The 25896-nt window shown below is 37.2% G+C and overlaps 2 protein-coding genes across 3 annotated transcripts; one reads left to right on the plus strand and one right to left on the minus strand.

Moving 5' to 3' along the window:
* The first annotated feature begins 865 nt into the window (after positions 1-865).
* LOC131533807 (cytochrome c oxidase subunit 6B1) lies at positions 866-3073 on the plus strand. Its single transcript, XM_058766261.1, has 4 exons — positions 866-1025; positions 1616-1736; positions 2620-2720; positions 2809-3073. The coding sequence occupies exons 2-4, from the start codon at positions 1631-1633 to the stop codon at positions 2860-2862; spliced, it is 261 nt and encodes an 86-aa protein (XP_058622244.1). The 5' UTR covers positions 866-1025; positions 1616-1630; the 3' UTR covers positions 2863-3073.
* A 931-nt stretch (positions 3074-4004) lies between these two features.
* Positions 4005-25325, minus strand: LOC131533725 (katanin-interacting protein). 2 transcript variants are annotated; one of them, XM_058766160.1, is made up of 27 exons: positions 25252-25325; positions 23061-23146; positions 21717-21910; positions 21538-21635; positions 21243-21344; positions 20116-20217; positions 19748-19967; positions 19367-19495; positions 19012-19172; positions 18796-18875; positions 17702-17789; positions 17306-17515; positions 17082-17219; positions 13150-13993; positions 11554-12276; positions 10174-10388; positions 9575-9653; positions 9090-9267; positions 8840-9005; positions 8521-8726; positions 8360-8424; positions 7406-7516; positions 7146-7285; positions 6352-6453; positions 5659-5819; positions 5093-5175; positions 4005-4946 (listed from the first exon to the last, which is right to left on the minus strand). In XM_058766160.1, the coding sequence occupies exons 1-27, from the start codon at positions 25261-25263 to the stop codon at positions 4888-4890; spliced, it is 4752 nt and encodes a 1583-aa protein (XP_058622143.1). In that variant the 5' UTR covers positions 25264-25325; the 3' UTR covers positions 4005-4887. The 2 variants fall into 2 exon arrangements, with proteins under 2 accessions (XP_058622143.1, XP_058622142.1); XM_058766159.1 differs by having other exon boundaries at positions 5093-5178.
* Positions 25326-25896: the final 571 nt, after the last annotated feature.

Genomic DNA, 25896 nt, shown 5'->3' on the forward strand with positions numbered 1-25896 from the left:
AAACAAACACCATGCTACTGACATGTTATCCCAGTATAACGACATGCTATACTAGTACTAGACATGCATTTCAGTAACTTGCAAACAGCCCACCATTGTATGAATATGGTCATCATTCTGCTGTTGCCATTTGATACCACATCTGAGCTGCATGCCAAATCACTTCACATTCAAAATACTTTCCATTTATCACAGCACGAGGGCATTAGCTGGCGAGGTTAAAGGTGGGAATGATGCAAAGCGTCCACAGGGTCATATGCCCACAAAAAATATTTCCAATTATACAGTTAAGAGACGGAGGGCCTCAGTCCGGGGCCCCAGAATTCCTAGAAAAGGTCCTGTATGTGATACTTGTAGCTATTTATGGACTCTAAGCACATGCAACATCTTTATTATATTTCTGAAAGTTCTGAAACAAGTAGCATAATAACATTTAAAAAGCGGAAAAAGTTCCATAAAGTAAATAAATAGCGTTTTGAGATGACTCTGAACGAATGTTCTATTAATGTTGCTATTATTCATAACTTTGAGAGAACCTCGGCAGAACTACTGAGAACTTATATAAAAGTAATATTTCAGTCAATATATGTTTAGACAAACAAGATGCCAAAATAAGAACTAAACAAAATGGAAAGATACTGATCTTTAGAATCAATATAAACAGCTCTCCGGTCGGTTATCAATCCAGCGGTTGAATATTAACCTGTTGTTGCGCACATGCTCATTGCGGATATGATATGTTTTTATGAAGTTTGCATGAATTCACATACAATAAATACATGATTAAGCTATGCATTTGCTATATTTATGTATACATGCACATGAGCATATGAGGGTTTGTCTTGTGAAGCGCATCGCATCCTGTCTCGCATCTCAGTCGTTTCAATGTGACCTGAGTCCGCCATACCGCGCGTAAAGGACTGCACGCCAGCACTCAAGTGCACTCACTATCACACAAAGCTAGTGAATGAGGATTGTCTGTCACTGAACAAAAGTCACTTTGAAAAGCCAGCCGCCTCAGACAGGTAAAACACATAATGGCACAATAATGCACTCATTGCCTGTGGTAATTTAACGCTTTCTGTTGAAATTACATGTATTATTCTCTGTGAAATCGGATACTGGTTCTCATTGTAAAATCGAAAGTGTCTAACAATGTGATGATCTTAATGCCGAAGGCATCGACTATTTTGGATCTATTTAACATACAAAACAAATAACCGTATAAATGGAATAATATATGAAACATAACACCTTGATGGATGCGCTATTGTAATCTTAATGAATTAAATTAATGTATAGCGTTTTATTCCTCATATACAAAGCAACGCACGGCCTGTCCTCAATATGTATCATACAGAGCTAATATAAATACATCAGTGCAGTGACCCATGTATTTATTTATTCATGATGAAATGAATTAAGCGCACTCTGATGCGTATAAAGTAGAGTTTTGGACATATGGGCATTTTTCTGAAATATGTTTTGGCATTGCGCAGCGTGATGCATTCACGTTTAGTGTCGAGATACTTATAGAAGGGTGTTATTAAGCCGTTTTGGTCCTCACAGGGCGTCTTAAATGGAGTTTATTTTTCAATCTGCACATGTCTTAAAGGGACACGCGCGAGTCATGGCCGAGGACATTCAGCAGAAACTGGAGAAGTACCGCACGGCGCCGTTTGATGCCCGCTTCCCGAACCAGAACCAGACGAGAAACTGCTGGCAGAACTACCTGGGTGAGTCATTTAAAGGACAAATTATTTAGAGAGAGTATCCAAGTGCGCGTAACCCTCTGCAGAAAGTCCTGTGGTCGTCAGGTGGTTCGACATTTTAAGGGAATTTATGTTAACAATTTGAATTGTCTCTTGGCTATTTAAAAACTTTTTTTAACATAACTTTTTGTGTACACTTATGATACAGGTAAAAAGTGTACGTTTTCGCTCGAGCGGTTTACTGTTGCTATGGTTACCAGCTCATCCGCTATGTTTTGGTTCGAGTGCGATTGAACTTGCAACATGGAAGCTTATTTATTCAATACAGCAAAAACAGTAATTACAAATCTTGTTTTATTCCCTCACAATTCTTTCTTTATCTCACAAGATTAGTTTTTTCCTCGCAATTCTGAATCGCGACTATTTTTTAATTCCGAGGCTGAAATAAACGCACATGCTAACTACTTTTGGTTTAATTTTGATTAATTAATACAATTCAGTATGAACATAAGCCTACACTATCGTTTGAAAGTTTGGGGTCAGCCAGATGTTTTTTTAAATAATAAAAAATCGATTAATCACATCCAAAATAAAAGTTTGTATTTGCATAATATGTGTTTATTTACTTCATTTATTTATTCAAATTATTTAGTATTTTTAATCAAATAATGCAGCCTTGGTGAGACTTTCAGAAACGTGTTACCCCAAATATTTTACCTATAAAGTACATACATAGTAAAAAATTATATTCTATTATTTACATAAATGTTTTCCTCCTAAAAGTAATGTGAAATAGAACCTGTATATGTGTGTTTATTTATTTATTTTTTTTGGCAATTCACCTTTTAGAAATACCATGTCCAAAAAAACATAGTAATCTATGAGAATCTATTGATTTTATGTATAGATTATCATCGCTGCCAAAAAGCTCTGGATGCCAAAGGTGTCGACACGGCTCCATGTGACTGGTACAAGAGAGTCTACAACTCTCTCTGTCCTCTTTCCTGGGTAAATATTCCTTCATCTCCTATCTCTCTGTAAGCATCAGAATTGTGCATAAAGATCTTTACTCTCAACATTTCCGTGTGTTGCTCAGATCGAGAAATGGGACACCCAGAGGGAAGATGGAACATTCCCGGGAAAGATCTGAAGATGGCTCTTTCTCCAAAGCACTGCATCAGGGGAACCGACATGCATCTGTCTGTAGTATCGTCTCACCCCAGCCGAGCAGGGCCTTATCAATGTTTGTCCAAAAATGCTCCTGTCAGGCTGGAGGATGAGATAGATTGTTAATGTCATTCCTTATTTAAATGAAAGCATTGCAGAATCTGCATTAAAATCTCTCAGGCTTTGAAATATGATTCTGTTGTGGCTTGCTTCATGGAGTCTCTGTCAACAACAACAGTAATTTCGGCTTGGCATCCAATGCATATTACACAAAACCAAACGGGATTAGCAGAAAATTGGCTGTTACAGTTGCAATGGCTGGGTTGTAAAGAAAAACAGTGCATAAGTTCACCTGCATACAAAATTGTCTTTACAAGGTACCAGGAATTTGAGAATTGATGAAAGCAGTGGGTTTAGTAAAGTTCAAATTTGAACGTTTTGAGAGTTTTTAAAGGCATTTAATGGCAAGTAAACTAGATAACCACGAGCAGAACATTTAACATGCTGGTCAGACGGACTTCTCCCTTTTAAAGGAATAAAAAATTTACTGAAAATGTGTTTACCCTCAGGGCATCCAAGATGTAGATGAGTTTGTTTCTTCATTTGTAGAATGTAACATTCCATCACTTGCCCACAAATGAATGGGTGCCGTCAGAATGAGAGCTGATAAAAACATCACAATAATCCACACCACTCCAGTCCATCAGTTTACATCCTGTGAAACCAAAAGCTGCGTGTTTGTAAGAAACAAATCCATGAAGACGTTTTAACTTTAAACCGTCTCATCTGGCCAAAATACATAATCCATAATAATGCTAGTAAATCAATAATCCCGCTTCCTCCAGTCAAAATGTTTCTCTCCTAATTCCAGAGAGGACTTTTTCACCGGAGAAAGCAAATATTATTTTAGGTTTTGTTTCTTACAAACATGCAGCTTTTCATTTCATAAAATGTTAATCGATGGATTGGAGTGGTGTGGATTATTGTGATGTTTTTATCAACTGTTTGACTCTCATTCTGACGGCACCCATTCACTGCAGAGGATCCATTGCTGAGCAAGTGATGCAATGCTACATTTCTCCAAATCTACTCTCATAAAGAAACAAACTCATCTACATCTCGGATGGATAGAGAGTGAGTACATTTTCAGCTAATTTTCATTTTTAGGCTTTACACTTCAAGCCATGAATCCAAACATTATTTACCTGGACACCATGTGACACAACAAGATCACTCTTATTATAATCAACAAATCACAACAACTGATAGAATTATTTGGATTAAGCTCTTGATGAAAACTGTTAAAATAAATCACGATTGAAGGTCCAGTTTGCTCAAGGATTAGGATTAGTCAGCTATGATGGTATTACAAACCCCCAATCACAGTTTATGCTGCTGTAAATGATTTCTGCAACACTAGCAGCATCGAACCCAGTTACAAAAATGATGACCGTTTCTCTCAAGGTAAAGTCTTGATGTATAATTTTGCATAGCCAAATCAAAATAGTGACAAACAATAAAGACATAGGTGATATTTAATAATAATTACAGTGGCTTTAATATGAGGTAAACTGGCAGCATTTGCATAATATTTGTAAAAGTGTTTTGAAAGAACTGTGAAAGTCTTAGAAACTGTGTAAATCTGAAATATTGTAAATACTTAATGTTACTGATATATTAAACAATTAGACTGCTTAAAAGCTAAAAATTCTTATTATCACAAGTGAATCTGACATGAAAAAATAAATGTACTGGTGTGCAAGTTATTATGCTTTAACTTCCATCCAGAATCACATGACATGGTCAAAAAGGACACTTACTTAAAAAAAAACAAAAAACACATAAAATATATATAATACAACAACATCATAGCAAAAACAAATATACAGCTTTATCATACAGTTTGAGTGCGTGTGTGTGTTGAGGTTACTGAGTTTTCCAAATATTCCCAAAGGCGAAAAAGAAAAAAAAACCTGCTCTCAAAATCCCTGAACCCTGCTGTCTTCTCTCAGTATCGCTGCTTTGCGTGTTTCCGTACGTCCGTCATGCAGGTTTTGGGCCGCAGAGCTGAAAATAAAACATGTTTTTTTTTAAAAAACATTTTAATTTGTAAACAGGCTTAGAAGGTAGTGCTTATATTAGCTTCACATAAAACAACAGAAGTGCATGTCCTCATTAAGCTAATTCAACGTGTGTGTGATGCTTGTGAGCACCTGGGTCAGCTGTCTGTTTCTTCTTGTGCTGGTGAATGATTTGATTCTCATTGGTCAATTTCACATCCTGGTCCTCCACATGGCTGCTTTAACGACAGACATTTCTTCAGTGAGTTTCACTGACACCGACACTTGTTTACATAAACAAAAATGCATCATGGGGCAAAAATGCAGCCTGAATGTGAACCGTAGGCTCGATGGATGAAGATAAGAGTGATCATAGCTTCTCATACAGCTCATTAAACACACACACACACACACACACACACAGTTTCACTCTGTTTCTCAAGTCATCATCTGGTCTGTTTAGCATCACTTCCAGGGTGTAAGACAGAGTGTGTGTGTTTTGTCTGGGTTTGGCACTGAGCGCTCACATTCAGCTGTGTGTGTGTGTTTTTAATGCATTCATGTGGGTGTTTAATTCGCGCAATCTTAAAAATAGAGCTTACAAAAAAGTTTTTTTCCAGCCTGATGCAATAGAGAAACCCACATTTCTGAAAAAAAAAGTTGCTCAAATTGCTTTAAACAAAAAAGCACTACAGAAATATAAAATGCAGTGTGTGTACCTGATAATTGTGCTCTTCTCTCGGTGTGTGATTTGAGTTTTTTCTGTGAACAGTATGGTGTGGTAAGGAACGACAGGGTCCAGGGTTGGCAGAATCCCCCGTGAAACGTTCTTCACACACTCTAAAATCCCGTTATACACTAACAGGTCATCGACTAGGAGCTAAACACACAAACACACACAACGACTGAGCTCAGCTCGTCAGATACAGAAAAACAGGAGAATGAAACACTGACTTCTTACATTTGACAAGCGTACAACATAATTCTGTGTGATGGTCTTAGATACTTTTATTTAGCAAGGATGCATTAAAGAGAACAAAAGTGACAGTAAAGACATTCATAAGGATAAAAAAACTTTTAAACGTTATTCAAAGAATCCTGTTTTCAACATTGATAATAATCAGAAATGTTTCTTGAGCAGCAAATCAGCATATTAGAATGATTTCTGAAGGATCATGTGACACTGAAGACTGGAGTAATGATGCTGAAAATTAGTTATTTTTAATTGTAATAATATTTCAGTTTTTTTCTGTATTTTTGATCAAATAAATGCAGGCTTGGTGAGCAGACGAGTCTTTCAAAAACCTTAAAAATCATACCGACCCCAAACATTTGAATGGTAGTGCATATTACTAGTATTTTGCAGTCAAATATTTAAATGACAGTAATTTGTGTGCATGTGTGTGTTTTACCCCAAATTCCTTGACTGCTCGCTGAGGTGTTTTGGAATAATTCCACAATTTAATCATGGAGACAGTCACTGGCTGGTCAAAGATGACATAGACACGGTTCACCTAGAAAAGATGCAACAACAAGATCAAATTCTGACCACTTAAGGAGCACGTTTTATTGAAAATCATACTGTTTATGGAAATGTCCTGATGATTCCTATGGGATTTTCTTCTGTAAAGCTTGTTTGGAGTTATAACAATAATTAGGGAGGCGGAGCTTAGCTGATAAACCTACAAAAAAGCTAGTTATGTCATTGGACAGGATCTGGTTCCTCTGGAGGTGGTTGTGGAGAAGAGAATGATGCACAAATTGCTAGCCATCATGAGAATACCACCCACCCTCTAAATGACTTGCTTCTGGCATTGCGTAGTAATTTTATTTGGAGACTGATTTTGCCTCAGTGCAATAGTGAACAGTATAGAAGGTCTTTTGTACCCACTGCGATTAGACTGTATAACACATCCCTCAGGGCAAAGGTACCTTGACCTTTCACCATCTAGTGGCATAGATAGTCAAATTTATCCCAGTACACATAATTATATACTCTGTATATTTTGTGTAGTGCATTTTTATTATTTTATTATATACATTTTTATTTATTTATCGTGTGTTGTATGGTGTATGTCTAGCTGCTTATGCAAATTAATTTCCCTGTCGGGATTAATAAAGAAACTACCTACCTACCTACAGTCACACAATCACACACACACACACACACACACACACACACACACACACACACACACGTCCTCACCAGTCCAGGCAGCACTGGTGCAAGCCACATGTGTCGCCCGTCATGTGTGTTATTGACCCCATCGATCAGTTTATCAGGAGTGCGGACGTCACCACACACATTATCCAACACATTCACGCTGTCAGGGAACGCAGCGATGTCTGCGTGACAAATTAAAGAAAATGATTTGAGCTGTAAAGTCTCTCAGTCTTGTTGAGCGATGTGTGTGTGGATCCTTGATTGATCACTGTATGCGTGTGTGTGTGTGTTCATAAGGATACTGTTGTCACTGAGCGGGATCTTCTGGCCATTCTGGTCATAGAACTCCAGTCCATTAAGGCCGATGTAGTATGGGTCGCCCCACGTCGTCAACAACTGCAGCTGGAAGATAACTGACAGAAAATCAGTCAAGGAGAAACTCAGGAGATCTCAAACACACACAGAAATGATCCGAATACATGGATCAATGAAAGAATGGAACTTTTGTAATGCTTTGCTGAATTGTTACTTTCTGCCATACTTGCCAATGTTTGATCAAATGTATCAGCTGTACATTGGCAATTATGGCAAAACGTTTAAAGCTTAATATAATTATTTTACTTTTAATTTTTATATTTATTTTTATCAGCCTAATAATATAATTTATTTGAAATAATTATTTTTATTTTTTTTTATTTATCCATCTACCTACCTACAGACAGAAAATAAAATATAAATGGACTTTAAATACACACACACACACACACACACACACACATATTTATAATTTCTAAAACAAATCTTGAATATACTTATTTGAAATAATCAATTTAGATTATATCTTAATTTTCTTATCTGTATAATAAAAATTTATTTTAACTAATTCAGATTTTTTTTTTTTAAATCTATCCTCTATCTATAGTCAGATAAAAAAATCTATATTGATTATTTTGAAATAAATAAATGAAAGAATGAATGAAAACACACACACAAATATGTATTAGTTGTCAGATCTCACAGGGAATTATCCATTTAAGTAGATTATTTTATCCAATAAAGGCTAAAAATTATACCTATAGACAGTTTTTAAAGCTATTTTCTTTTACTGGATAAAATAATATATTTTAATAAATAACTGAAATCTGATAATACATTTATGACTAATAATGTTTGTTACTAGAGTTCAGTTTGCTTGTAACGCATGAATCAACAGCATATTTAAAGACTGTATCATCAGTAAGCAAAAATGAGGATACATCCGCATGGCATCAATGGAGCCTCATAGTCCATGCTGGCCAACTCATCTCTCCGGTTCCCACCCCTGAAAACACACACAAACAACTTCATCCCTCAAGACGAGAGAAAATATGTGGAGTTAAGGCTGTTGCACAAAAATAATATAGAAAGCGTGCTGCACCAGTGAGCGTGCATGTCCTCTGTGGTTTTGCTGGTTGTTGTGAGTGATCTGTCATGGGCGGCAGTGCTCGTGTTGAACTGTAGGTAGTCTATGAACAGAATCTCCTGTGCAAAGTCAAAGTGGCAATTCCCCGGACCCTTGCGAATGAAAAACCCCCCGGGTGGAGAAATACACACGCCGTCCAGGAACACATGCACAACCTTCAACTGGAGGAAACACACGGCACATGAGGTGTGTGTGCTGAAAAACACTAGTGAACACACCTGTTGAACTGAAAAAAATCCATTCCAGAAAAACAGAGGCCAGATTTTACTCTCACCCCTCTGTAAGAGTCTTCAGGCGATTTGTTGTAGTTCCATATTCTGAATCCGGCGATGGTCTGCGGCTGGCCGAACCGTACAGTGAGTGTGTGATCAGAACCGGACGTGAAGGGAATCAGCCACATGTGTTTATCATCTGTGGTGATGTTCATCCCATCAAACAACCTGACAGAGGAAGAAAACAGGATTTAGAAACCCCAAAACCAGCTCCATCTCAGTTCTCATATACAGAATGTATCTTTCACTGACTTGTCCAGAGTTCGAAGGTCGTTGCTGTACTCAGGGAGGTCGTTGAGGTCACGAGGTGATGCTGTTACCATAGAGACATCAACAGGAATACTCCCACCGCCCTTACCAACGACCTCCAACCCCGTCAAACCCACATAATGAGGGTCACCCCATGACGACAGCAGATTCAGCTGCAGAACTAGAGAGAAACAGAGTTCAAATATTTGTGTAGCACTTTTTAAAATACACATCATTCCAAAGCAGCTTTACAGAAAATGCATGAAATTTTACAAAGAGACATAGAAGAATTGTAATTTTAATTTAAAAAGTACAAAATGTAATTTACATGATAAATATTTGTATCTATTTAAATATATTTCTTATATATATATATATATATATATATATTTTTTTTTTTTAATTTATTTTTTTTTTTTATATATATTTATACACACAAATACATACACAACAACACAGTTAAATAATATAATTTTATTGATACTCACTGCTGCCAGTATAAAGTCCTGTTATTTCCTCTCCAGTATCAGCACACAGTTCAGCTGCAGCGACGTGGTCCAGATCCATCTGAAGCAAAACACATCCCATGATTCATATTCACACATTGTTTGACCTCAATAATGCATAAAACAAGAGCAAAATTTTATATAGGGCTCATTTATATATTTATAATAATATTTATTTCTGTTTTATACTACATTTTATTTTCTTCATTCATAATGTCAAGTATATGGTTTCATACAACACTTCATACAATCTTCAGTGTCACATGATCCTTCAGAAATCATTCTAATATGCTGATTTGCTGCTCAAGAAACATTTCTGATTATTATCAATGTTAATAACAGTTTTTGCTGCTTAAAATTTTGTGGAAACATTTTTTTTTTTAGGATTCTTTGATGAATAGAAAGTTCAAAAGAACAGCATTTACTTGAAATAGAATCTTTTGGAACGTTATAAACGTCTTTACTGTCACTTTAGATCAATTTAATGCATCCTTGAATGAATTTCTTTAATAAAAAATCTCACTTTTACATTAAGCCCAAAATATCTACAATATGAGCGCTTTAAAAGCAGCATCACATACGCGAGTGTGCGTATCCTCCTTCCTGAACCCGGCCTGTGTGAACGGCCTCTCCTCTCCTTCACCGTCAGCCGTCCGCGGCCGCTGCAGCTCCTCTTCCTCCACGCCCGGGCCGCCCATCTCCATCTCACTCCCAAACGTGTCATCATACTGCGCCATGGCTTCCAAGATGTCATCATCCGTGGTGAACAGTATAGTATCGCCAAACTGATCCAGTTCTGAATAAAATGAAACCATGATGAAGTTCAAGTTACCATTAAATGATTTAATCATCAATTACACAGCTTTGCATCTTTAACAAAAAATCTGCTCTGCTGATTTGCAAATAAATCCAAAAAATAAATAAATCACCTAATTTAATGATGCGGAGTTAAAAAATAATAATAAAAACTTTCCAATATTATATGTACTTTGATGCACTTAAATGTAATAGCAGTCAAATGTTGAAAATTGGGAATGGAAAAAGAGTCGAAAAATGTGTTCAAATACGCCATTTCATTTAGAAGAACTTTACATAAACACAGGTTTATAAATGAGCTTTTTCACCAAATCTGTAATTTTCTGTCACCGTTTAATGGATGCATTAAAACACCCACAGATATAGCAGAAAACATCTGGTTCATGTTTGCATTTCCTGAAACCCCCTCTCTCACTTCGTTTCCTATTCACTCTAAATAGCTCTATCATAATAAAGGCAAAATGGCAAAAATAAATCTTTATTTTTTCTGAATTATTCAGACGTGTGGAAATGGGCTGAGAATTGGACAAATGTGACCTTGGACGACAAAACCAGTCTCAAGTGTCAATTTTTCGAAAGCTTTCCATTGATGTCTGGTTTGTTAGGATAGGACAATATTTGGCTGAGATACAACTATTTGAAAATCTGGAATCTGAGGGTGCAAAAAAATCTAAATATTGAGAAAATCTCCTTTAAAGTTGTCCAAATGAAGTTCTTAGCATTGCATATTACTAATCAAAAATTAAGTTGTGATACATTTACGGTAAGAAATTTACAAAATATCTTCATGGAACATGATCTTTACTTAATATCCTAATGATTTTTGGCATAAAAGAAAAATTTATAATTTTGACCCATACAATGTATTTTTGGCTATTGCTACAAATATACCCCAGCGACTTAAGACTGGTTTTGCGGTCCAGGGTCACAAATAGTTTTAATCTGGCTCAGAGGAAGACAGGAATCACGTCTCTGTGGCAGTGTTTCTGCTGATTAAGGGATAACACTTCTTCACCTTACAAATGCTTGTCAAAAGCAAAAATATTACAAAATGCAATATTTTGTAAGAAAGTGTGACATTCTTAAGCAAAACATTTTTGAATCAGTACCCCATGATTAGTAAGAAACCTGATGTTGGTCTGTACCTCCTGAGAGCGTTCCAGAAGCTTTGGCGATCTCCCCTTGGAATATACAACGACCATCGAGAATCATTTCCATTTCTCTCGCTCCTCTGAACGAGTGAATCCTGGACTTGTTGTAATTCCAAACTCGGATCATCGCCAGGCAACATCTACCACCCAGATCCATGCTGATGACATGCTTGCGACCCGATGTGAACGGGGCCAGCCAGAGGTGCATGTCGTCCTGTGTCCGGTGTACTCTGTCTATCAGATTAGTAACGACGCGTGGGTCTTTCCCGTAGGCCGGCAGAATATTGATATCAGGTGGGTCGGCCGTGATGTGGACCGGTGTGACCGGCTCACCGCTGGAGGAAAAGATCTCGATACCATTGAGGCCCACATAGTGACGGTCGCCCCACGTGGACAGGATGTTAATGATGAGGTGGCGACCCTGCGGGAGCACCGGGATCTCGAAGTCCTCGTCGGGGTCACGAGGGTCATCTTCGAGGTCGTCAGAATCAGGGAGGGCCGATGCGGAGGGGCGTTGGGTGGAGACGGGTGTCGGATGGGACTGGCGCTGAACAAACTCGTCGAAAATATCTCCCTCCAGCCCCATGTTGGAGATCCGCCCTCGCTGACACTGGTTAAACTTCGTCAACGAGTCCCAGGACTCCATTAACGGGTCATCCGGTTCGCACCAATGAGGTTTCGGTCTTCTGTTACGGACGGACGGCAGGCTGCTTTCCTCTGTGGCAAGAAGAAACAGATCAAAATTATTCAAAATAACTAAAAATGTGCATAAATTCATGGGGAAGTATGATTAGCTGCATCCGAAATTCTTCTACGATTTAATCCTAATTTATCATTAAAAAAAAGTCTAATAAAATTAATTTCTAAAACAGTTCAATCTTTTAAAATGTGATTAAATGACAAATAATTAATTGACCACAATTTTTAACTTTTTCAACTAAAGTGCTTTTTGTCAAATACAGAGCAAGTAATGAAATGAAATGAAAATATAACAATTAATTTACAACAAAAAAATATAAAATGTTTTTGGAAAATAAAGTGCTTTTATAAAAATAAAAATACAACAATTAATTAATTTCATTTTATTTTTTCTGCACAACAGAACTTACAATCTGTATAAATTAGAACATGGATGAAACATATCTGTATTATATATTACATACCTTAATTATTATTAGAATTTGAATTATTGCTGTCATTATTATTACCACTTTGAGAAGTAGGTTTTACTACACAATAGCAATATAAAGCAAACTTTATTGTGATTTGTTGCAAAATCTTCTGTTAAAACTGCACCAATCATTCACTCTAGGCTAAATATGCACAAAACAGTAAAAGAATTACGCAATTTTTTTATTATTTATTTTTTCCTGATAAATAGTGATATATCACCTATACCTAGAACCAAGTGCCACAAACCTGTCTAGCAATAGGGATTGTGGGTATGGTTATACCAGAAAAGCATGAATAAACCATCTGAGAAGCTCTATCATATTTTCAGTGCACTATAATTTGCAAAGAACGAACTCTAATTGTACATACTACACTAGATGGCTAGAATGCAGCTTTAGTGTATGTTCAGAAATGCACCTGTTGCGGTGAAGTCGCTGCTGCGGTCCGGTTGTGTTCTGTTTACAGACCGCGCTGAACCTCTCCTGCCACTGATGGGCCGCTCGGTCCTCTCAAACCGCTCATCCCACAGGTCCAAACCCTGGTCCAACCGATCGCTCAAGTGCTGCTCTAAGTTTGGTTCTTGTTCTGTCCGCAAGCTGTAATTCAGTCCCAGAGCAGGGTCCAAATCCAACGGATCAGAACTGAATTCGCCGGACGCTGTCCTCTGCAGGCCTTTGTTGCTGGAGGCCTCTTTACAGGAGCGCACAGGGTTGCACGAGATGTCAGGAAGCACTGAGTGTTTGGATTTGGGTTCGGCTGTATTCTGCGACTGGAGCCACTGAGGACGCTCTCGATCCCGAGATGTTTCAGCCTCGTCCTCTGCGGCTCGATTCAGAGGCTGGAACCAATGAGGAGTCCGACTGGAGGACGGCTGCGTGGTCACCGTCTTCATCGCCTCCATCCGGCCGGCGGGTAACGTGAGATCCAGAGGAGGCGAGGCGTCTCTCTCTAGAGTGTCTATCTGCATTTCTGCCACACAGCTGCCAGGGTTAACTGGGTCAGATTTATTCTGGCTTGTTTCTACTACTGACACACCAGCATTCGACTCCTGAGGCTCCGGGTCATGTGGGCTGCAGTCTTGCAGACTGTGTCCTGAAGAGACAGGGCTTGGAGAGGTGCACTCTGGGAGATGTGGTTCCTGGAGCTCAACGGAGTTGCTGTAGTCAAAGACCTGGTTACCACAGCCCTTCTCCAACTGACCCTCGAACACCAGAGTGCTGTTCACATACAAGCGAACGTGTCGCGCGCCAACGTCCAGATCCTGTCAGAAAAACACACGCATATTCAAATAGATCATCAGATGCGAGGTTACCAATGTGCAAACACATCTGGGTATTTATATAACATGAACATGAATTTCCATAAAACATGCACTATTAACTGTTGTTAATGGGATGAAGGAGTAAAAAATAACACGTATACACACACACACACACGTTTGTTTTAGTGGTTTACGGGGACTCTCCATAGGCGTAATGGTTTTTATACTGTACAAACTGTATGTGCTATTGCCCTACACCAACCCTACACCTAAACCTACCCCTTACAGGAGACTTTCTGCATTTTTAGATAAAAAAAACAAACAAAAAAACACCATTTAGTATGTTTTTTAAGCCTTTTGAATTACGGGGACATAGGCAGTGTCCTCATAAACCACCTTCAAATTGTAATACCTCTGTCATACCCATGTTATTATACAAATGTTGTCCCCGTAAACCACAAAAACCAGTACACATATACACATACATATACACACACACACACTTGTTTAGCTATCCTTGTGGGGACATTCATAGGCGTAATGGTTTTTATACTGTACTTACTGTATGTGCTATTGCCCTACACCAACCCTACACCTAAACCTACCCCTTACAGGAGACTGTCTGCATTTTTAGATTTTCCAAAAACTTAATTCTGTGTGATTTATTAGCTTGTTTGCCCATGGGGACCTCAATTTAGGTCCCCACCGTGATACGAGTCCCCATGAGTCTGTGTGTATTCAGGTTTAAGTCCCCACCTGAATAGAAAAACAAGTACACACACATACATGTATAGTATTTTTTTAAAAGGAATATGATACTTATGGGAATCTAATTTTATTGTAAAAAGATGCATTCGAGTCTTAAATCTGAGAAGTCAGAGCACACCGATAACACAAGCAGGACAAGTTAAGCATCAAAGTCTAATACATATGAGTTATTTGAACAAACCCCTAACTCCAAGTTTAAGTCGTAGTAACAGTGATGCTTGACTCAGCCAACACTACATACTGCAGACTAGAAATTAATTTTTTTTAAAAACAACTCCTCCAGGAGTCCCTCCCCATACAGCACTCTCTCAACACTCACACATTCTCTCACACAGAGACGAGTCACTCCCTACCGTTGAATCTGTCCGTATCTGTATGTCAGTTAGTGTGTAAAGAGACGTTCATGCCGGAGACGAGTGCAGTGATCAGACTGACAGAGCGCTGGTGTGGGGGAGCTAAACTCAGCTAATCCCTGCAGCTAATCTCCAACTGCTCCACATATACACACACACATTTTTTTCTGTTTTTACATGAATTGATATCTCACAATAGTGCAAGAGAGCACAATAATTCTTCATTACATTTACATTAAATAGGCGTATGCTCACAATTTTTGACACACAACTTCACCCCACAGACGAACATTAAAGAACTCTTGATTCAGACCAAACAATCATCCAGAACACCCTAGCAACTGCATACAAGTTTATCTTGTTTCCTCCCAAGCTTCCTCTCTTAATGTTTTTCATTTGGCCCAGTAAGATTTACTTTTGAAATTTTTTTTGATCTGGTTCCCTTCACTCATTACACAGCAGGAAAACAAAATAACAAAAAAGGTACTGCTATAATAGTAGTAATAATAATAATAATAATGATTTATTTAAGAATTCATTAAATTCATTTAATTTGGTGGAAAATTGCAGGCACACCTTGAAGCTTTTCTTTTGTTGACAGCAGATTTATAAATGATTCACATCACAAATTTAAGTTGGTTGGCATGTGTTGCATTGGTTGAGAAGATGTTTGCTGCTCTGAGACACTGAAAACACCGGATCATGAGCTGCTTCATGCTCTTCACATGAGTCAGGTCAGAAAAAATCCATATAAATTAGGGATGCACGATATTATCGGACCAATATCGGAATCGGCTGATAATGGCTTTAAATGTAAATATCGGCATCGGCCCGATGTGAAAAATTATGCCGATATGTCTTGCCGATAAGAGGAACACAGTTAACTCACATGTGCTCAGGGTGTGCTAGTGATTAGATCACGTCAGCAGTGTGGCTCATTCTTGAAGCACAGTTTTGCCTGAATAATGATTGCTGCTAAAAAGCTAATTTTTTTTGTTTCATCTGACCATAGAAGCCAGTCCCATTTGAAGTTCCAGTCGTGTCTGATAACTGAATATGCTGGAGTTTGTTTTTGGATGAGCTAGGAGAATTTTTCTTGAAACCCTCCCGAACAACATGTGGAAACTCTCCTTCTCAGCGTGCATTAGGACGATATAGACACACGTCCTCTTCCAGGCAGTTTCCTAACATTTTATGTTGATTGGAAATTCTTAATTATTGCCCTGATGGTGGAAATGGGAATTTTCTTAAAGCCACTTCACTAATTTGTGAAGCTCAATTATCTTTTGCTGCACATCAGAAATATATTCTTTGGTTTTTCTCATTGTGATGGATGATTAAGGGAATTTGGGCTTTGTTTTCCCTCCTATTTATATTTCTGTGAAACAGGAAGCCATGGCTGGATAATTTCATGTTCATAATCACCCTGGAGTGCTCAAAATTGTGAATATGAATGGGAACATACTTCAGAGATATTTTACTCATAAGAATTTCTAGGGGTGCCAATAATTGTGTCCAACGTGTAAACATTTATTTCATAATGATATTTCCCCCCATTTTAAATTCTTATTATCCAATGAAAGATTAGATTTTTATGAATTTTTTTAAATAAAAGATCAAAAGGATTAACAATGCAGATTAATTTTCATAGCCTTCTTTGATCATATTTACCAAGGGTGGCGATATTTTTGGCCATGACTGTATATCGGTATCGGCCAAAATGAGTTGAAATATATTGGCAAAAATCCAATATCGTGCATCCCTAATATAAATATGTAAAATAGAACGTTTTAAACAAGCATATTTGCTGGCTCACTGATGTGTTTTGTAAGTGCTTAATCTGCAGTATGTCAGAAAACGTTCTTGCTGATGAACACTGAATTAATCATTTGGATTGATGGATGTGCTGCTCTTGCTTTCAGTAAACACTGTTTTATCGATCAGCTTGTACATTCGGCTGTACTTACATAAAGGCTGTGGTTATAATTCCAAATTTTGATCCGAGAGATGTTGAAGTTCGGAGCTCGTTCCACATTCCTGATGATAAAATACAGCTGGACGGGCGGGTGGAACGGACAAGCCCACATGTGACGCTCTTTCGTGGTCTAAAAGCACACAGATATGGAACACATGCTAATTATTAGCATCAATTATTATCTTTGTTCTACAGTAGTATGATTTCCCCACTTACTTTAGTTTTTCCGTTGACGAGGGCAGCCAGATTCCCGGGCTGGTCCGTGTTGCGAATGTCCAGATCATGTGGAGACACATAGAGTTTGCGATTTTGTGGACAGAAGAACTGAACCTCTGTGAGCCCCACCTGACCCGGGTGACCCCAGTTTGACAGGATCTCCATGGTAACGTAAAGAGTGGGCGTCACCTGCAGAGATGCTTCCCTCTGCTGTCATGCAAACAGAGAAGATTTAGTCACATAAAGACCTATAGCAGTTGGTAAACCACGATGGTTCAAGCTGGTTGAATGATTACCATGGTCCATAAACCTGGCTGAACACCTTAAGATGTTGTTTTTCCTCATTCATAGGTCACCTGTCTACTGTACAGTACATGTTAACACAGATATACTCACAGTCAGAGTGAAGCTGCTGCTCTCGGTGAGATCAGACTGATTATCAGCATCGATCTTCTCTAGAGCCTTTAACAAACACTTCTGCTGCCTGAGAGAGACGGAGAAAAAGTGTTATAGTGTTAAACAGTGTTAAAACTTTTTAAAAATAGAAACATTTTGTTGCATGCTGCAGTTTATCATTTCATTATCATATAATAATGGTGTGCTATAGTTTTTGGGTTTTATTTGTTTGTAAATTTACACAAAATCGCGGTGTAGGTACTTTTTTTTAAGGAATTAATATTTCTATTTATAAAGGATGCAGAGGCATTTAATGTTACAATTAGTGCTGGGCAACGATTAATCTAGATTAATATCATCCAAAATAAAAGTTTTTGTTTATATAATATATCTGTGTGTACTGTGAATATTTATTATGTGTATATAAAGACACACACATACAGTATATATTTTGAAAATATTTAAATGTATTTACATGTATATATTTATATTAATATAATTTATATGATATATAAATATATTTAATATATAAACATAACACATTTTTCTTAAATATATACATACATGGGTGTGTATTCATATATACATAATAAATATACACAATACACACACATATATTATGTACACAAAAACTTTTATTTTGGATGAGATTAATCTAGATTAATCGTTGCCCAGCACTAGTTACAATAGATTTCTATTAAAAACAAATGCAGTTGTTTTTCAAAAATTCCATACATCAAAGAATCCTGAAAAATAAAATGTATAGCGTATTCTATAAACAAATACTCAGCACCATGACTGTTTTCAGAATTAATAATAATCAGAAATGTTTCTTCAGCAGCAAATCAGCATTGGAGTAATGATGCTGAAAATTCTGTTTTGTTCACAGGAATAAAGTACATTTTACAATATATTCAAATAAAAAACAGTTATTTAAATTGTAATAATATTTCACAATATTACTGTTCCTATATTACTATATTTTTGATCAAATAAATGCAGCCTGGGAAAGCAGAAAAAAAGAATCATACTGACCAAAACGTACTTCAAAAGTAGCTTCCACAACACTATATACATGCTTTAGGACTGTATACCTTGGTTCCATGAGAGCGATTCTCCGCATAGCTCTGATAACCCGATACTGATCATCATCATCATCTTCCTCCTCCTCCACCTTAAAAACATGCAGGCAGACATTTTACAGCGCCTTTTCATCTTAATTAGGCTACATTATCTATTATTTATGTATGAGTATGACAAAGCATTTTATACGTGCTGTAACTGATGTGCTGATGTAAATCAAGCTCTACCGGCGTGTGTTGGGCTGCACTCCTCTCCTGCCGGAGCGTTTGCAGCGGTGAGTTTTCTCTCTGCAAGGCCTGAAACACGCCGGCAGCCGTTTCCTCTGTATCTCGCTCCTCCTGCACCTTACGAGCCGCAGACAGGGGGCGCTCTATACGACTGCACGGCCCTACAAGACAACAAATCAAAACTAAAGTTAGTCTCTTTAGAACTGGTGCTGTACGTGTTGCCGTCTAAAGCAGCATCCTAACTGAAATGGGAGCATGCAACGTGTGATGCAATGCGGACCAGACTTTATGTACATATTTCTCTATAAACTGTTAATGAAGCATAAACTGATGAGTAAGTGTGAGTAGCACATACGTGACTTCTCCTGTCTGCTACCAGATGTTCTCTCTGTCGGTCTCCTGACGGTGACTGGTTTGGTAGGAATGTACGACTCCACATTGTCCTTTCTTTTAGCTGAGAGAGTGTGTTCGATCTTTCGCCCACCTGTGCACACACAAAAAAAAAAAAAATCACCACTAATTTTCACTGAGCCAACATCCTCATTTTGAGGAACCAAGCACAGAATTAGAGCCATGCAATTTGGGGGGAAATTAAATTATATATAATTATTTTTTAAATTCTAAGTATTATTAGTGAATAAATTAACAATTATTATTAACAAAACAATAAATATTACTGTACAAAAAAAGTATTTATGAAATAACCTGCTTTGAGGCTGCGGTCAGAAATCATTACCTTGCGAGGAGGGGCTGAATTCCAGCATGATGAGGTTACCATGGCTGAGCTGCTTGCTGATTGGCTGGCTTGTGGGTTGGGCAGGAAGTGTGAGGTCAGGGAGACTGTCGCTGCTCTCCTCTCTCTCGATCTGCTCCTCGATCCATTCCTCCTCCGACTCCTCTCCGGCTGAGTCTCGACTGCTGCGTCTGACGCTCGCCTCCAGGCTGCGTCGCAACGCCTTGAACACACAAACGCTGGTTAAGCATTGATTAGGAAGATGAAGCACAATTTTTCCCACATGATTTGGGTGAACAATGCTTTTAAGAGCAATGCAATGTTTGTGTATATCCTCAAGTGTGCTCGTATCAGTGACACTTCCTCCTCACCTTGACCTGGTCAGCATTCAGAAGAACCCTGTCGACAGGCTCCGGCTCGCTGCGTGATCTCAGGGCGACAGAACGTGATGCTTTACTGCTGTCGTGAGCAGACTGACAGACAAACACAAGGTTTTACAGTCGTTATAACTGATCTGGAGACCAGAATGGCATACTAAGTAATATTTCTCAAAGAAAGTAGTATGTAGCATTTGTAAGGTACGCAATTTTCTGTATGCATGGAATACCTGGATGACACACTACATTTGCCCAAGTGTGCCAGAGCACATTGTGTGGAATACTGCATCCCACAATGCAATGTGCTAGTGACTCATTATTTGTTCAGACTGTCAAAAAGACGTTTTCACAACTCATTCCATTGAAAATGTCATTACAGAATTAGCATAATTATGAAATATTGCAAATTCAGAAATACTTTTTTATGGCAATGCTCATAACAGAAATGGATGTTTTGGAATTTGGAGTTTCATGGGTTATTAAAATAACTTCATAAATCAAGCTATTATTGCTCATTTTCTTTGTACAGAATTCTTAACATTTGAAGAATTATTATATGTGTGAAAAAAACATAATAAATAATAATAATAAAAAAAACATGAAATAATATAGATAAAATATCAATTTAAAATGAGAAAAAATGTAAACAAATTTCAAAATAAAATTAATAAAATGTCTCATATTTTCTGGCCAGTAAAGATGTCAACAGGTTAAATCAAAATCAAAAATCAAATCAAAATAAATAAATAGAAGAAGAAAAATCCTTTTTGTTAAACCTCGCAGTGTTGCATAACTACAAAATATACTTTTTATCCCTTTTATATTTAAATATAAATGTTGATGTTTTTAAATTCAGAAATAATGTATTATATGGCAATGCTCATAATGCAAAAATTTATTCATGTGTTTTCAAAAATACCTAACTATAATAACTCACTTTAAAATACTAAAAAGTAAGAATCACAGTCGTCAGGTGGAGCTGGAAGTTGGAGCTTATAAACTGTAATTAAAATCTAGATTGGCCAGAGTTGAAAACTAGTAATTACGGTAATTCTGACGTGGCATAAAAGCAACGTTATTCCTGAGATGAAAACTGCACAATAATAGAGACATTTTCTCACCTCCATATCTGCACCCTCATACGGCTCGAAGTCATCGGAGTATCTGTGCTCTGGTGAAATCTTCACTTTTTTTCCTTTCTCAGTGCAGATGGACACAGATTCCTACAGCAATGTGCATAAAGTTAAAATGCAGTGCCATACTGAAGAAACAGAAAGGGAAAAAATTAAGTTCATAAAGCACACGTCTAGTGTGGAATGAGTGTTTGGGGTTTGTTCAAATCACTATACGTGATAGTAAGAGTGACTCATAAAGCCATTAGCAGTAACTGGACAGTGTGTGTGTGTGTGTGTGTACCTGCACCCATCGTCGTCTCTGTGCTTTCTCAGGTGCCGTGTGGCTCCTCTGTTTCTGTCGATCGACTGCACACTTCTCTCCACTCTCTCTGGATGAATCTACGTGAACACAGCCGCTTTATTTCATTCAGACGTCACAGGAAGCCTGCGCTCATCCGTCAGTGTAGGGTGAGTGTTTACCTGCGGTGCGTGTGTTTCTCTGTGCCGGCGGATGGGCCGCTGCTGAAGGCTGGACGGTTTTCCTGCTGGACCGGCTGTTCTGAGGCGCGTTAGCGGTGTTGACGTGAGCACCGTTGATGTACAGATTGAAGCCCTGCTCCAAATGCTCCAACTCCGTCTGGTGAGGATCCTTCCTCTGCAGTCTTCTCAACGCCCTGAGAGAGAACATAAAACACTAGCTGGTCATCTCACATTGACTGAAAGATGCAGGCAATTAGCAGGAAATGGAGTTGTTTAAACAATGGCTATTAAAGTTTATTAACTTCATTATTCAGGTCTTTCACAGTACATTTCACCCTATGCAAAATAAATTTATTATTGTGATCAAAGCTGAATTTTCATCATTACTCCAGTCTTCAGTGTCACATGATCCTTCAGAAATCATTCTAATATGCTGATTTGCTGCTCAAGAAATATTTCTGATTATTATTATTCATGTTGAAAACAGTTGTGCTGCTTCATAATTTTGCAGAAATCACGATAAGACTTTTTTTCAGGATTCTTTGATGAATATAAAGCTCAAAAGAAAAGCATTTATTTGAAATAAAAATATTTTGATCAATTTGATCAATGCATCCTTGCTGTATTAATTTTTTTTTAAATGAATAATTTACAGCTGTTATTGCAAATTTGCTTTATAAAGAAACCTTAGAATATTCATAATTAAATCATTAAATAATAAACGTAAAATGATACATTTAAATGTAAAATTAGATATGAAATAAAAATTCAAATGCATAATTTTTTTGTGAATAACTGAATATCTAGCCCAACCAGACAAGCTGAAAAAAGCCTTATCGTTAAACCCTGCCCTACGTTATTAGTAATTTAATTTTAGAGAATATTATTAATAATGAATCATTAGTATAAAATATTACTAATACAATTAGATTTGATTAATTACTCATAATTTAGATTTAAATGAAAAAGAAATCATTTGACTTTTTTGCATGCCGATATCTCCAGTAAACAAGCAGAATTTGTTCTGGAGAAAGACAAGATGTCATTTCACTGGCAGCTGGTTATTTACGAGTATCTGAGTTCAAAGACAACACGTCACTTAACGCAACGCTACAAATTTCCACGGCCAGTTTGAATTTCACTCTAGCGGGTTTCCAGCCAATCAGAGCAGCTCATTAGCGGGTCCAATCTTGTAGAACGTCACATGGACAAGCAGCGTTTGCATGTGACTCCTACTGTGCTTGTAATAGTAGCCATATCATTCAACCTGAGCTCAGACAGTTAACCCATTTTTGGGTTATCTGACCTGTGTTTGTACGTTTGTGTTCGGGTGTGTCTTCAAACCTGTTTTTGTGTTGCAGGTTGATTAAATATTCATCCAGCTTCTCCTCGGCCGAGGAGTGTTTCCCTCCCCTGCTCCTCCTGAGTTCCTGCAGACAATACAAACTCTCAGTCAATCTGAACAATGAGAGACACTAGATGATACATAAAGCTACACAGAGAGACAGAGGTGACAGATGGGATGGAATGGGAATCTCAAGGAATTTCCTATTCATTTGACTACATTGATTATGGTTACTGAAATCTTTTAGCAATTTTGAGGAAGCAAAAATATATTCAATACATGTACAAATAATGACAGGTTTACTTTCAGTCCTTAGTTGTACAAACAGTTGACTCTGCATATTAACCCATGAAAGGAGCAAGTATTTTAAGATTATTATTATTTTTTTTTTTAAAGCAATATTTCTCCCATAAAAGTCCATAATCACGCTTCCATCCCCAGTTGTAATTGATGGACTGGAGTGGTGTGTATTATTTGATCAGCTGTTTGGACTCTCATTCTGACGGCACCCATTCACTGCTGAGCAAGTGATGCAATGCTACATTTCTCCAAATCTGACAAATTCATCTACATCTTGAATGGCCTGAGGGCGAGTACATTTTCAGCAGTAACTCTCGAGTCTAAAAGAGCGATTCATTGAAAAGAATTAGTTCATAAGAGTCATTTGGATTATATGCTTGTTCTTGCATGCAGCCAGCGAGGAGGTTACAGCAGAAAGATGTGAGAGACAGACATGAAAGAAGAGCGACAGATGTGAGAGACAGGATGACTCTTACAGAATCTGCACTGTTTTTCAATCACAGCATCTGGATACTTGAGAGGAGCATGAAACCAGAAGAGAAGAGAGAAAACAGACAGGAAAAAGAAGATAAAGTGCAAGTAAGATTTACAGCTGACAAACTAGGAGTTTTGCTCTTGATTGGGAAGAAGATTATTTCAATACGCAGCTCGTGTGTTTCTGTCAGGTGTCCACTGCACATGACACCTCCAATCACAATTCAGCGATGTAAAATCAGTGTAAACCACTGTACTGATGCTGTAACAGATCTACTTGACCAAACCTACTTGTGCTGAATCATGATCAGCTTTTAGCAGAAATAAATAACATTTTCTTTTGACCAGGAAAGCTATCCTTTTGAAAGGAAAATGTTTATCGCATTGTCATTTTATCATTTAGATTATTGTATGTTTTTATTATTTTATATACTTTTATTATTATTATCATCACCTTCTTTTCGCTTTGTTCCTCCACTTTTGCAAGTCACATAAAAGTGTCTGCTATATGCATAATATAAATGTAAATTTATTTTTATAACACATTTGTGTTATAACATATTTGTTACTTTATTATTTTCATATTTTCATTTTGCTTTAATTTAAAGTTCTAGTCATTTTATTTTATTTTTTTTAAATTTAGGTTGTAGTTATTTTAGTCCATCAAGTGAAATAAATGTGAAAGGTTGTCTTGGAGACTAGTTAAAACAAAAAATTATTTAATAAAATTACTTTTTATATCTTATTTTATTTGTTAACATTAGTTTTTTCAAGTAACAGAACTGTTTTTTACGGTTTATTTTTAGTTTACAATAAAAACCCTGGTCTGAACATGTTGTTTCTGGTTTTATTTTCAGTATACAGTCTTCCTGTATGAATATAAATTGGAAACAATAACGTTTTATAATTACTATTTAGGTAAACAAAGCATAATAACATTTTCTAGATTTAAATGAGCTGCTGCACAGACATATGTAACGTTACAAGAAAGGAAAAAAACCTGCTAAAAGAAAACAAACAGCATAAATCTCAATTAGACACTAGTTAACGCTACATAACTGACACTATATGACTTTAAACAGTGTATATATCTATACATATACACACCTGTAATGTTTAATAATGCTTTGCCAGTGTAATGCTTTTTACCAGGTTCCACAGCTTATACTGAACTCAGTATTATTAAAGTTAACCTAGTCTTAACCAAGCTATCAGCTGTACAAACTGATCAGATAAAGCGATCAGACCAGATGTTATACAGATGTTAACATGCTGAAAATTAGCCTCTCTGCTAACAACACACACACAAACCCTTTCCGCTATTAAACTCTTCGGCTTAAATCATCATATTAAGTCTAGTATTCGTTTCTGCACACCCTGAAATAAACGTGTTGAAAACAAAAGCTGTTAACTTACAGTCCATGACATTTCTCAGCTGAAATCGACCTTCTGTTTGCAGCAGAAGCGTCTGTGTGTTGTTGCGTTCAGCGAGGGCTGGTAACCAGGAGAAACGCTGACCAATCACAGCGCGTTCTCTAAACACATTCCCCGCCTATCCCGCTGTAACTACGAGTAATTGACCAATCACACCGCGCTATCGAAAAACAGGCCGCCCACACAGAGACAGAGCGCAGAGACGATAACCAATGATAGCACGCCTTCTCATAAGAAGATCCGCCCACACAGGTGAGGCCAAAGCAAAATGCTCGTACATTCACAACTGTCAGTCATTATTTTGTCGATTAATTGAAAATAGTTTTTTTCCCCCCGATAGAATTTACATTGGATATAGCAACAAGTTTCATAAAACAATGCATTTAAATATGTTGAAATACTATTCTATTCTATAATATTAAATTTTATTCCATCTTGCACTAATGTGACTTTAACACTTATATGGAAACACTTTTCAATATGCAAAGCGGTCAAATACAAATAAATAAATATGCAAAAATATTTGACTGCCATAAAATCTAAAATATGTTTATAATTTTTAATGTGCCCCGTTTATGCATATTTGTGCTCAAAATAAATTTAAAATAAAAAAAAATGTCATAAAGG

Source organism: Onychostoma macrolepis, chromosome 24, assembly GCF_012432095.1.
Source record: "Onychostoma macrolepis isolate SWU-2019 chromosome 24, ASM1243209v1, whole genome shotgun sequence".
Taxonomy (NCBI): domain Eukaryota; kingdom Metazoa; phylum Chordata; class Actinopteri; order Cypriniformes; family Cyprinidae; genus Onychostoma; species Onychostoma macrolepis.